Here is a 13,773-nt window from a genome sequence, read left to right on the forward strand (position 1 = left end):
ATAAATGTCTGCATAATTGTACAGAACTTAATTTTCTTGATTTTTAGCTCATCTGATTTTTTGAAAAAAAATGATGAGTTATTGTCATCACTTGAGCGGTTGTCGGCGTCGGCGTCTGCGTCGGCGTTGCCTGGTTAAGTTTTATGTTTAGGTCAGCTTTTCTCCTAAACTATCAAAGCTATTGCTTTGAAACTTGGAAGACTTGTTCACCATCATAAGCTGACCCTGTATAGCAAGAAACATAACTCCATCTTGCTTTTTGCAAGATTTATGGCCCCTTTTGTACTTAGAAAATATCAGATTTCTTGGTTAAGTTTTATGTTTAGGTCAACTTTTCTCCTAAACTATCAAAGCTATTGCTTTGAAACTTGGAATACTTGTTCACCATCATAAGCAGACCCTGTACATCAAGAATCATAACTCAATCTTGCTTTTTGCAAGAATTATTGCCCCTTTTGGACTTAGAAAATCAGTTTTCTTGGTTAAGTTTTATGTTTAGGTCAGCTTTTATCCTAAACTATCAAAGTTATTGCTTTAAAACTTGCAACACTTGTTCACCATCATAAACTGACCCTGTACAGCAAGAAACATAACTCCATCCTGCTTTTTGCAAGATTTATGGCCCCTTTTGGACTTAGAAAATATCAGATTTCTTGGTTAAGTTTTATGTTTAGGTCAACTTTTTCTCTTAAACTATCAAAGCTATTGCTTTGAAACTTGCAACACTTGTTCACCATCATAAGCTGACCCTGTACAGCAAGCAACATAACTCCATCCTGCTTTTTGCAATAATTATTGCCCCTTTTGGACTTAGAAAATCATTTTCTTGGTTGAGTATTATGTTTAAGGCAACTTTTCTCATAAACTATCAAAGCTATTGCTTTAAAACTTGCAACAGTTTTTCACAATCATAAGTGGACACTGTACATCAAGAAACATAACTCTATCCTGCTTTTTGCAAGAATGATGGCCCGTTTTAGACTTAGAAAATCATGGGTAGGACAATATTTCTATTATACAAAAAAAATCAGATGAGCGTCAGCACCCGCAAGGCGGTGCTCTTGTTGAGTTAATAGATTAGACTACTCACAAATATAAATGGGGGTGGGGGGTATAAATATGAATGGGGGAGGGGGGCATAAATATGAATGTGGGGTTGGGGAGAGGGGGCATAAATATGAATGTGGGGTGGGGGAGAGGGGGCATAAATATGAATGCAGGGTGGGGGAGGGGGGGCATAAATATGAATGTGGGGTGGGGGAGATGGGGCATAAATATGAATGTGGGGTGGGGGAGATGGGGCATAAATATGAATGTGGGGTCGGGGAGAGGGGGCATAAATATGAATCGGGGAGGGGGGGGGGGGCATAAATATGAATGTGGGGTATCTGTGGCCTAGTGGTTAAGGTCATTGGCCAAATTACTTGCCTGTTACAAAGTTGTGGCTTTGAGCTTCAGTGGTCATGAGGAAGCCATCCATATCAGTGGTTCCAACCAGGTGTCCACACATTGCTTGAATAAAAGGATTGGATTTCATGATTTTCAGATGTCTTTGTTTTCAGGCTACCAAAGGATAAACCTGTGTGAAAAAGATAATTTATCACTTTTAGGGTCATATAAGGTCTGATATTAGAATGAACTAAGTCTTTTATGATTAGTCTGACATTATTGGCTTGGGAAATAATGTTTACAGAAGAGTCAGTCAGGGTGGACTAACTTCTGCAATACTGTTTTTCAGAGTATTTGAGTATTTACAGAAGAGCGATGTGTTAAACTGTCAACATTCCCAGTCTGGATTTATGTGTACAAGTTTTGCTAATAAAGCAGCACTTTGGCAGATGTATGGAAAAAGGTAGGTTATTTGGAATGTTGATCATACGATAGTCTGTGAGACAAGTAGATTTTATATAAACAAAACAAAAAATCATTTGGTAGAAAAGATACTCCCCCCCCCCCCCCCCCCCCAGGAGGCGTAAATTGTTTTGCAGATGTCGGTCGGAATGTAGACCAATCCGTTTCCGGATGATAACTCAAGAACGCTTGGGCCTAGGATCATGAAAGTTGATAGGGAGGTTGGTCATCACCAGCAGATGACCCCTATTGATTTTGAGGTCTGTATGTCAAAGGTCAAGGTCACAGTGACCCTGAATAGTAAAACGGTGTCCGGATGATAACTCAAGAACACTTGGGCCTAGGATCATGAAAGTTGATAGGGAGGTTGGTAATGACCAGCACATGACCCCTATTGATTTTGAGGTCAGTATGTTAAAGGTCAAGGTCACAGTGACCCTGAACAGTAAAACGGTTTCCGGATGATAACTCAAGAACGCTCAGGCCTAGGGTCATGAAAGTTGATAGGGAGGTTGGTCATGACCAGCAGATGACCCCTATTAATTTTGAGGTCAGTATGTCAAAGGTCAAGGTCACAGTGACCAGGAACAGTAAAATGGTTTCCAGGCAATAACTCTAGAACGCTTGGGCCTAGTGTCAGGAAAATTGATAGTTAGGTTGGCCATGACCAGCAGATGACCCCTATTGATCTTGAGGTCATTAGGTCAAAGGTCAAGGTCACATTGGCCAGGAACAGTTAAAACGGTTTCTGATCTTCTTGTCCAAAACAATAGGGCCTAGGGCTTTGATATTTGGTATGTAGCAAAACCTAGTGGTCCTCTACCAAGATTGTTCAGATTATTTCCCTGGGGTCAAATATGGCCCCACCCCAGGGGTCACATGGTTTATATAGACTTATATAGGAAAAAACTTTGAAAAACCTCTCGTCCAAAACCACAGGGCCTAGGGCTTTGATATTTTGTATATGACATCATCTAGTGGTCCTCTACTAAGATTGTTCAAATTATTCCCATAGGGTCAAGTATGGCTCCGCCCTGGGGGTCACATGGTTTACAAAGACTTATATAGAGAAAAACTTAGAAAATCTTCTTGTCCAAACCACAAAGACTATGGCTTTGATATTTTATAATGTAGCATCATTTAGTTGTTCTCTATCAAGTTTGTTCAAATTATCCCTCTAGAGTCAAATATGGCCCCGCCCCAGGGGTCATATGGTGCATATAGACTTATATAGGGAAAAACTTAGAACCTTTATGTCCATAACTTACATCATTCAAATTTGGACCACATGTATAGTTTTGAGTGGCAAGATGAACCTTGACATGAGCTGACCTTGATCTTGACCTAGTGACCTACTTTCACATTTCTGTAGCTACAGCCTTCAAATTTGGACCAAATGCATAGGTTTGTGCACCGAAAAAAAACTTTGACCTTGTTATTGACCTAGTGACCTGCTTTCACATTTTTGAAGGTACAGGCTTCAAATTTGGACCACATGCATAGTTTTTTGTTCCAAAATAAAAGTTGACGTTGATTTTGACCTAGTGACCTACTTTCACATTTCTCAAGCTACAGCCTTCAAATTTGAACCACATGCATAGTTTCGTGTACCGAAATGAACTCTGATCTTGAGATTGACATAGTGACCTACTTTCACATTTCTGAAGCTACAGGCTTCAAATTTGGACCGCATGCATATTTTTGTGTTCTGAATTGAAATTTGACATTGATTGTTACCTATTACCTACTTTCACATTTCTCAAGCTACAGCCTTCAGATTTGAAGCACATGCATAGTTCTGTCTACCGAAATGAACTTTGACCTTGAAATTGATCTAGTGACCTGCTTTCACATTTCTCAAGCCACAGCTTTCAAATTTGGACCACATACACATTGTTTTGTACCGAAATGAAATTTGACATTGATTTTGACCTTGAGCTAGTCTTGAAATTTGGAACATTCAAAAATGGCTCAGTGGATGGCGCCAAGATCACTCTGTAATTTCTTGTTAGGTTAATAGGTTAAAGGTCAAGGTCAGATTAAACCAGAATGGTAGAACTTTTGTTTACAGTGAGCATATAATTTCTGTTCCTTGTGCAATTACTGAATGCATCAAGGGGGGCATTTCGTGTTAAAATTGAAAATGGTTGTTGGGCAAATAGTACACATGTTTTCTTGATGGTCTTACATCACTAGCATGTGTATGCTCTGTCAGATTTCTGTATGAAATTTCTCATTAGATAGTTAGCAAAACTTAAACTTCTAAAGTTGGTAGACAGTCAACCATGATCATGATGAATGTAAAAAAGAAAGGAATTTTTAAGGGAGGCCATAATGTGTTGCTTGTAAAACTGAGTCTTTTGGGGTATCGGTCTCTGAAGTCAAATATTGAACTGAATTTTATTGTGTTGAAACAAATCCTGATGTTTGTATCTGTAAAATTGTTGTAAAATAGCCGAAATCATTTTTAAAGATTTATTTTTCAGAGAATGTATGTCAATGATGAGCCAGCTTATTCTGCATTTAGACACAACTGAAAGTGGTGTGTACTTTAATGGAGAGTCAGTGTGTATTGCATTGTGTAATATAGCCAGACTTCATGCAGACAGTGTAAGTTTAGATTACTTCCTTGTAATAAGAATTGATACATTCTTAAAAGAAAGTGAGATTTTATAATATGTTTAATGGCTTTTGTTTTTAGCTCGACTTTTCGAAGAATAGTCGGAGCTATTGTACTCACCCTGGTGTCGGCGTTGCACCTTGGTTAAAGTTCCGCGTGCAAGTATGTATAGCGATCATTTAAAGGCATAAAGCTTTGAAACTTATTTTTTCTCTTTCTAGGTCAATCACCAACCTCACTGGGTCAAGTCCCATAACTCTGACATGTATATTGGGCAAATTATGCCCCTTTTGGACTAAGAAAATCCTAGTTTAAGTTTTGCATGCAATTTACTATCTCCAAAACTAATGCAGGTATTGAATTGAAACTTCATGTGACTTTGGGGTTACAAAACTAGGTGATAGCATCCAGTCCTGTTACTCTGACTTGCATTTTGGCCAAATTATGCCTCCTTTTGGACTTAGAAAATCCTGGTTAAAGTTTTGCATGCAAGTTACTATCTCCAAAATATATAACTATATTAAAATATTAAATATATGTCTAAATATATATTATGTATATCTAACTTATGAAGATACTGGATTGAAACTCTATAGATATTTTAATATTAAGGGTAATATTTCTGCCTCTGGGACATCAGTTTGAATAGTTGAGCATTGGCTGTCTTACAGACAGCACTTGTTATTTAGTATTGTTTATATTCATATATATTAGCTCCATTGTGATAGAAGCCTTAATTGAAAATATTAATTGAATGTCTGCATTTTGGGGAAAAACCAATACAGGTGTCTTATGAAGAGTTTTGCATTTGTGACCCCTGTAGTATTCAAACCTGTCACCTTGAGCAACCATCTTTGTAACCACTACATCATCACTTCCTCAGTACATGTATTAACTTTGATTTTCCAAAAACAAAGCACAAAGTTCATTTCTGAAAAATCCACAAACATACTGCTGGGTGTATACCAGGCTTTGCAAAGTATTTTCTGTATGAAAATGGTAAAAACTTTGGTATTGAATTATTGTTGCTCTAATTTGTTTGTGTGTTTAACTATGTGTATTGCAGTTGTATTGGAGAACATGAATAGCTAAAAACTACATTATTCATTGTTTGATCTGTGTACATTTATTTTTGTACTAAATTTCCACATTTCTGAGTTTCTAGATATGTATTAGTTTTGTCAATAAAAGTGATATTTCTTCCTGACAGGGTCAGTATGGTTTAGCTCTAGATCTTATAAACAGTGCTAAGAAGAGATTTCCTAAGAACAGCCTACATGCAGAGATCTGGATGGCTTGTGAGCAGGAAATTCTATTTGACCGGACTATACTTAACCGTAAATTTGGTGTAACAGAACTGGCTGTTCTTAATCTCAAAGCTTTTAATCAACATGAATCTGAACTAAGGTATATAAATATATTACCTTATTATGGAAACTGGAAATATATTTTACTGACTTTGCAGTATCAGTATTTGCTAAGTTACTGTAAATTCCAGCCAAACAGTCTAGTGTTAACTTAACTGTAATAAATAGAACAACAAGGCTTAAGGTTCCTCGCACACAAAACTTTACAAGATTTTGAGGAAACAGTAGTCCTTAAAACTATAGTAATGCCATATGTCATGGAATACCTCATCAACCTATGAATGACACATGTATACACAACATATGTATTTTCAAACAATATGATTCTGTGAAACCACAATTTCATGGGCATGAAATTATGTGGTATTGGCAAGAGCAGCTGTTTCATGTGGATATAGATTTGTGATTTTCAAATTTTGAGGATAAAATTAATGAGATTTTTGTTTGTCCGTGTTTATAGGTGGAACCACAGAATCTATGTTTAAATTAGTCCACCAAATATTAATGATTTTGTGCTGTTACTTTGCCTGAATCAAAAACAATATTGTAACTATGTGCATCTGTTAGCATTTACACTCCTGCGAAAATTTCGCTTCACATTTGACAAAGATATTTGAATTTAACAGACAGTGAACAAGTTTAGTTTGAAAAAAAAAATACCCATGCAGTTTCAAGGCCCTGTATCATATCTTGACAAGTCGTAAGAATTAATGTAGTATGTCATAATTCTTAATATTTATTTCAGATGTGCCATATTGAACAAAGAAAAAGGGGAAATCACTCTAGCATTACAGCAGTTTCTCCATCTTTTGGATAACTGTAACTTGCAGAAGGGAGAGAACTCTGTGTCCTCGGACTTCAGATGCAGGTACATAATATAGCTTATCAAAAGGCTGTACTATTATAAAGCATGTGTCAGTTCTTTTTACTAGAGTCAACTTGGTGTCCAAGACATTACTATTTAGCAGTCAAATTTTGTCACCAAGTCTTAATTTCATGCCACTTCTAAGGATATGTATCATTTTGCAGCCACAGCAAATAAAATGACTGTTTTTACTGCAGTTATGGCCCTTTGATAGTTTTGCTATTTAGAATAAAGAGAAAAATCCTGTGTGTCCAACACCTCAAACACCATTGAAAGGATATGCTTGTAAGTTTCACAGATGAAGGACCTTGTATGAAGATGACCATAAGTAACAGACTTTTTCTGTGGCTATTTGTACCCCCCGACAACAAAGTTGTAAGGGGTGGTATACTGGTTTCAGGTTGTCTGTCTGTCCATACGTCTGTTTGTCTGTCTGTCCGTCTGTCTGTCTGTCCGTAGACACAATCTTGTGCGCACCATCTCTCCTCATCCCCTTGACACAATTTAATGAAACTTAACACAAGTGATCAGTAACAACAGTAGTTGTGCATGGGTCATGTTAGGTTCTTTCAGAAAAAAAACTTGCAGAGTTATGGGACTTTGTTTTTTGTTACTATACTATATACATAGACACAATCTTGTGCATCTCTCCTCATCCCCTTGACACAATTTAATGAAACTTCACACAAGTGATCAGTAACAACAGTAGTTGTGCATGGGGCATGTTAGGTTCTTTCAGAAAAAAAATTGCAGAGTTATGGGACTTTGTTTTTTGTTACTATACTATATACATAGACACAATCTTGTGCGCACCATCTCTCCTCATCCCCTTGACACAATTTAATGAAACTTCACACAAGTGATCAGTAACAACAGTAGTTGTGCATGGGGCATGTTAGGTTCTTTCAACGACAAAAATTGCAGAGTTATGGGACTTTGTTTCTTGTTAACATACTATGTACATACAGTCTGCATATGCAGTCTTGTGCGCGCCTAATCTTCCGAACCCATGCACACAATTTAATGAAACTTCACTACAGTGATCAGTACCAACCCTAGTTGTGCATGGTGCATGTTACGTTCTTTTAGATAAATATTCTGCATAGTTATGGGACTTTGTTTTTTGTTACTAAACTGTATACATACAGTCTAAATACATACAGTCAACATAATTATGCAATCTTGTGTGCATCAAATTGCAATGTACTGTCAGTGCATGCGGGGGTACATTCATCACCTTTAGTGATAGCTCTTGTTTTCCTAGAATTATGGCCCTTTCTTAAGTTCACAAAATAGGCCATAGTGAAGAAAGTGTTCATCTCCTCAAACACTTCTTGAAGGAATGGATTCAAAGTTTTTCAGATGCACAACCTTATCTGAATATGAGTATAAAGGATGGGCTGTGATCATTTTGACCAGTGTTATGGCCCTTTATTAATTTCGCTATATAGGGTATAGTGAAGAAATTTTGTATGTTCAACCCCTCATACTCTTTGAAGGAATGGGTTCAAAGTTGCATAGGTGAAGAACCTTGATGAGAAATTGCGCAGTATGTGGGGGCATCTGTGTATTATAGACAGATTTTAGTTTTGTCACAGATACTAACAACAGGATTACTAAAACAGAAAAGCAGTCCATGCTGATCTTTCATGTTTAGCTTAACTGCCAGTAGAATAAGGAGGGCTGTGGTACTAACCAAGGTGTCTGCATTACATTCAGATTAATGTTTCGAGGCTATTTATATATTTTTAACTACTGCCCCTATTATGATCAAACATACTGATTGGTCATGTTAAAGGGCAAACATTTGATAGTTTAGGGTCAGGTATCCTATATGTCAAGGTCACTGGGATCAGATATGATAACATTGCTAGTTAAAATTATATTGCAAGCTTTTCACTTCTCGTGTGTTTCACCATATTTTATTTAGTACACTCCACTCTGCATTTCCCCCTTCCCTCTTTCACATTCACAAATGAAGGAAAAACTCGGTAAAGTTTCCAGTTGAATTCTTTGTTATCTGTCATTTTACTTATCTCTGGGTAAACAGTTACAAATAGTTGAACGCTCTGGCCCGACAGCTCTTGTTTATCAAGAACGTATTTGGTTCATATACATTTCCATTAATCGAGAATTCTAGTAAATTATTGTTGTACATTTTCAGAGTGTTACTGGCTTTAGGAGAGTTGTACAGTCAAACTGGAAATCCCACCAATGCCACAACCTATATACTGGAATGTATAACACTGGCAAACAAACATCATTTAGAGTACCTTGGTGCTACTGCATCTGTTCAACTGGCATATATACAGGTATGTATTAACTTGCATATTTCCAGGTATTTGTTAACTTGCATATATTCTGGTGTGGCTTAAATTGCATATATCCAAGTATGTATTAACTTGCAATGTCTAGGTATTTGTTACTTTGCATAATATCCAGGTACGTATTTGTTAACTTGCATTTATCCAGGGGTGTGTTAACTTACTTATATCCAGGTATGTGTTAAACAGAGATGATTTTGATTGTCTCCCATAAAATCGAAATGTTCAGGTTGCAGATGTCCAGGTGTGTGTGGAACTAAAATACTTTGCTTGCATATATCGAGATATGGGAGACAATAAAAATCCCCTTGATCAAAATCCCCTACACTGAAAAATGACAGGGTGTTACAAAATCCCCTTCATACTTTTGCAGGGGGTATCATAAACCCCTCTGTAATTTTTACTTATTTCATCAAGTTCAAATACAACTATATACAACTTAAAAGTCTTGTTGCATAAAGCACGTAAATACAATGCCTTTAGCAAACATAATATAATTTGGAGCACTGATATCTATATATCTATAATGTTAATCACAGAGGGGATTATGATACCCTCTGCAAATGTGTGAAGGGGATTTTGTAACACCCAGTCATTTTTCAGTGGAGGGGATTTTGATCAAGGGGATTTTGATATACATTCTCGAGATATGTGTAAAACTGAAATGTGAAAAAAGCATGTAAATATTATGGAATTTCTATCAGAAATATCCTAGCTATATAAAGTGACTTTGCGATTGGATATAAGAACACATATGCTTCTATTTAAAGTATCAGATGTAAAAAAAACTCACCTTCCTTAAAATTAATTTCAGTTAACTCTACAAATCATGAATAAAAAGTCTTACTGATGCATTTTCATTTAGAAAAATAAGCTTTTTGAACATGTTTTAAAAATTGTAATGCAAAGTCTGTCTGCTGATTTGTGTTGAGAAGTTTACATTTAGTTGGGGAAGATAAGTTAAAGTATTGGTACAAAATCCATGAACACTGGGTAGGTGTACTGACCAGTGTTGCATAACTGAAATATTGTTGAAAACTCATGTTAAAAGAAAGTAAGAAATTAAGGTTATTAGTCCCCTACTGGTTGAAAACCAGTTTCGGGGACTATAGGAATGTGTCATTCCGTCATTCCGTCATTCCGTCCGTCCGCAATTTCGTTTCCAGTCCATAACTCTTTTATCCATGAAGGGATATTAATATTACTTGGCACAAATGTTCCCCATGATGAGACAATGTGTCATGCGCAAAACCCGCACCCCTAGCTCAAAGGTCAAGGTCACAATTTGAGGTCAAAGGTCAACATGGCTTTTTTCCTGTCCGGTCCATAATTCTCCCATCTATGAAGGGATTTTAATATCAATTGTACCTCATAATAACATGATGTGTCATGCACAACTTTGAGACCCCTAGCTCAAAGGTCAAGGTCACACTTAGCAGTCAAATGTTAACATGGCATGAACAGGGTCTGTTTCGTGTCTGGTCCATAACTCTGTCATTCATTAAGGATTTCAATATTACTTAGCACAGATGTTCCCCATGATGAGACAACATGTCAGGCGCAAATGCCGGAGCCCTTGCTCAAAGGTCAAGGTCACCATTGGGGGTCAAATGTCAATAGGGCTTTTTTCCTGTCCGGTCCATAACTCTGCCATCCATGAAGGGATTTTGATACTACTTAGCACAAATGTGCCTAATGATGAGGCAACCTGTCATGCGCAAAACCCGGACCCCTAGCTCAAAGGTCAAGGTCACTATTGGAGGCCAAAGGTCAATAGGGTTTTTTTCCTGTCAGGTCCAGAACTTTGTCATCCATCAAGGGATTACAATATTACTTGGCATAAATGTTCCCCATGATGCGACGACATGTCATGCACAACACCCAGAACCCTAGCTTAAAGGTCAAGATCACACTTTGAGATCAAAAGTCAATAGGATTTTTTTCCTGTCCGGTGTATAACTTTGTCATGCAAAACAGGATTTGAATATCAGTTGGCACAAACATTTCCCTGGATGAGACAAGATGTTGCGCCAAAGCCCCGGCTCTAGGTCTAAGGTCAAGGTCATACTTAAGAGGTTAAAGGTCAAATTCAATAATGACTTTGTCCGGAGCATTTTTTCTTCATGCATGGAGGGATTTTGATGTAACTTGGCAGAAATGTTCACCACTATGAGGCACACTTTTTTTAGAATTATGTCCCTTTGTTGTTACTATAAATAGATTATATTGTAACTTTTTTATTACTGCCGGTAGGGAAAAATTGAGACAACTTTTCTGTGGTACAACGTGCACGGTACGTCCAAATTTTAGGTTTTGATCTATCTCTACCTGGTAAAGAGTTTCTTGTGGACTTATATTTTTTTTTTTAAGGGTTAATTTCACTTTGTTGTTACTATAAATATCTTTTATGATAACTTTTTGTATATTCGGCCAAAAAAAAATCCAAATGAAAACAACTGTACGTTTTTATATATGCAAATTTTAATCCAAGTGCTTTGTTATATTATATTATATATATAGTACAATATTGTTTATACATCATTGACAGATATCAGTTCATTATGTTATACTGCAGAAGAGAAAATTAGGTGCCTTCCAGTAGGGGACTTTGTATTGCATGGCAATACTTCATTCACTTGTTTGAGTGTGTTTTAATGTGTTTGGGAAATATTTTGTCAGTTTCAGATGCAGCTACCTCAGCAAGCAGTCTCAATTCTAACTAAGAATATGTTACCTATACTGTCACATGGTACAGTCAGTGATCAAGGGAAACTACTCTGTTGTTACGCAAAATGTCAGGTTGCCATGGCAGCTAAATACAATGAAAAGGAGAGGAAAGCAGGTAATGAAAAATTGTACTTTAGATATGAAACTATTGACTTCTTTCTTTGTTGTTATACATCCATTTTGGAAATAAAAATTGATTCATATGTCATGTGTGTAGCATAACTTAAAAACTATTCCAAGCTTTTGTATTGAAACTTGGAATATAGTTAAGTAGTGATGAGACAATGTGCAGAGTGCAACAATTCAAATTACAAATTACTCCCCCATCTGTTACTCCCCCCCCCCCCCCCCCACACACACATATGTATTGTTACTATCCATATGTTTGTACAGAATATTTCTAAATTATCAGATCATAAAAAATTCTCAAGCAATGTGTAAAATACCATTTATTATATATAGCTCAGTTTTTGGTTTACATAAAAATGAAAAATGTATTATTTCTGTTTCAGCTTTGTTAGCCAGTGTGAATCTGCTTAACACAGTTATAGATCTGTACCAGTCAGCAGAAGCTTTCCTTCGTGTAAAAGACACAGTGTATTATCAGGCCAGACTTTATCACGAACTCGGCTATTTCACAGAACGAAACAAATGTTCCCATCAATTCAAACAATTAGATTCTCAGTACCCTACTCTTAGTCAAATGTCAGTGAATGTATTATGAAACTGTTGATTGTTATATGTCTCTTTGAATAAAATAGAAAATGAAAATTTTGTAAAATTCTTGAACTTTCCAGATGTGTTTAATATATGAACAGTTAGACCTGCCCTAAAAGTCACGTAGAACAGAGACCTTAGCTCTAAAGAGCACAGGTTTTGTTTTAGATTTGAATGCCAATAGTTGCAGTGTATTTTAACTTGTGATAAGGACCATTCCAGGACTGTTGGAAGCTAACATTATGGTTTTAACTGTAAATAGTATTCAATATCTGTTAATGTTAAATGAAGGTGAAAAAAATTGATGATTTGTAAAACTTCAGCACAGTTGGATGTTCCTCTTCAAACTCCTGTAAATCCATGCAGTATTCTTGTTGCCACGGCAGCAGAAAGGTAAATTCACAGAAACCACTGGGCAGATTTCAAAATAATTTCACATGGCTATAGTGAAAACTTTCGAGAATCTTCTTGTAAGAAATTGCTTGCTTGATTTCAAAAATATTTTATACAAATGTTTATTTGGCGATCCTTATCAATGTTTGGCTTATTATTCTGATTTTGTTTTTAAAAGCACCAGAACTATAAAAAAAATCTTCAACATATCCTCATAAACCCCTGTTCTAATTTTGAAATAATTTTACAGAAATGTTTCTTTAATTTACCATCAACAGATTACAACAGAACCAGTGGAAGATTAGATCTATTCATATTATTCTTATTCGTTAAAAAAATATTTGACCAAAAAGAAAATGGCCGCCAGTCATCTATGTGCTGGTCTAGTTTTGGAATAATTTCATAGAAATTTTCCTTTGGTAATCTTCTACTAAAATTGTTAATGCTACCTTGATTTGTAAAAAAAAAACATGGCTGCCAGGGGAAGAGGCTGTTTTCCATATATCGCTCTGTGGAAAACATTGAAATCTGAGAGCCAGTTTTCAATTATGACAAATGATTGGAAATGCAAGTGAGCGGTCTAGGACCATTGTGGCCTTCTTGTTTGAAAAGCAACCTTGGGCTTTTATATATAGATGCCTAAAATAGACTTGTATAGGGAAAAACCTTTAAAAAAAATCTTTCTCAAACCATAAGGCTCAGAGCTTAGATATTTAGTATGTGGCAAGCTCTAGTAGTTCAAATCATGACCCTGGGGTCAATATATGCCACGCCCAAGGTATCCCTTGTTTTACATTGACTTATATAGGAAAAATCTTTAAAAATCTAATTGTCCAGAACCATAATGCCCAGACTGTAGATATTTAATATTGTCTAGTGGTCAACAATAAAGTTTGTTCAAAACATGAC

General features: G+C 36.3%; 1 protein-coding gene across 3 annotated transcripts in view; it reads left to right on the forward strand.

Moving 5' to 3' along the window:
* The window catches only part of LOC123551101 (anaphase-promoting complex subunit 5-like), a 30,603-nt gene extending 18,065 nt beyond the window's left edge, over positions 1-12,538 (forward strand). For all 3 annotated transcript variants that reach the window (XM_053525000.1, XM_053524999.1, XM_053525001.1), the window contains 7 exons: positions 1,739-1,852; positions 4,338-4,461; positions 5,682-5,878; positions 6,584-6,706; positions 8,868-9,015; positions 11,707-11,869; positions 12,267-12,538. In XM_053525000.1, coding sequence (XP_053380975.1) covers positions 1,739-1,852; positions 4,338-4,461; positions 5,682-5,878; positions 6,584-6,706; positions 8,868-9,015; positions 11,707-11,869; positions 12,267-12,478 — 1,081 coding nt within the window. In that variant the 3' untranslated portion in view covers positions 12,479-12,538. The remainder of the gene's footprint in view (positions 1-1,738; positions 1,853-4,337; positions 4,462-5,681; positions 5,879-6,583; positions 6,707-8,867; positions 9,016-11,706; positions 11,870-12,266) is intronic.
* The last annotated feature ends 1,235 nt before the right edge of the window (positions 12,539-13,773 follow it).

The sequence above is a fragment of the Mercenaria mercenaria genome, chromosome 15 (assembly GCF_021730395.1).
Source record: "Mercenaria mercenaria strain notata chromosome 15, MADL_Memer_1, whole genome shotgun sequence".
NCBI classification, from domain to species: domain Eukaryota; kingdom Metazoa; phylum Mollusca; class Bivalvia; order Venerida; family Veneridae; genus Mercenaria; species Mercenaria mercenaria.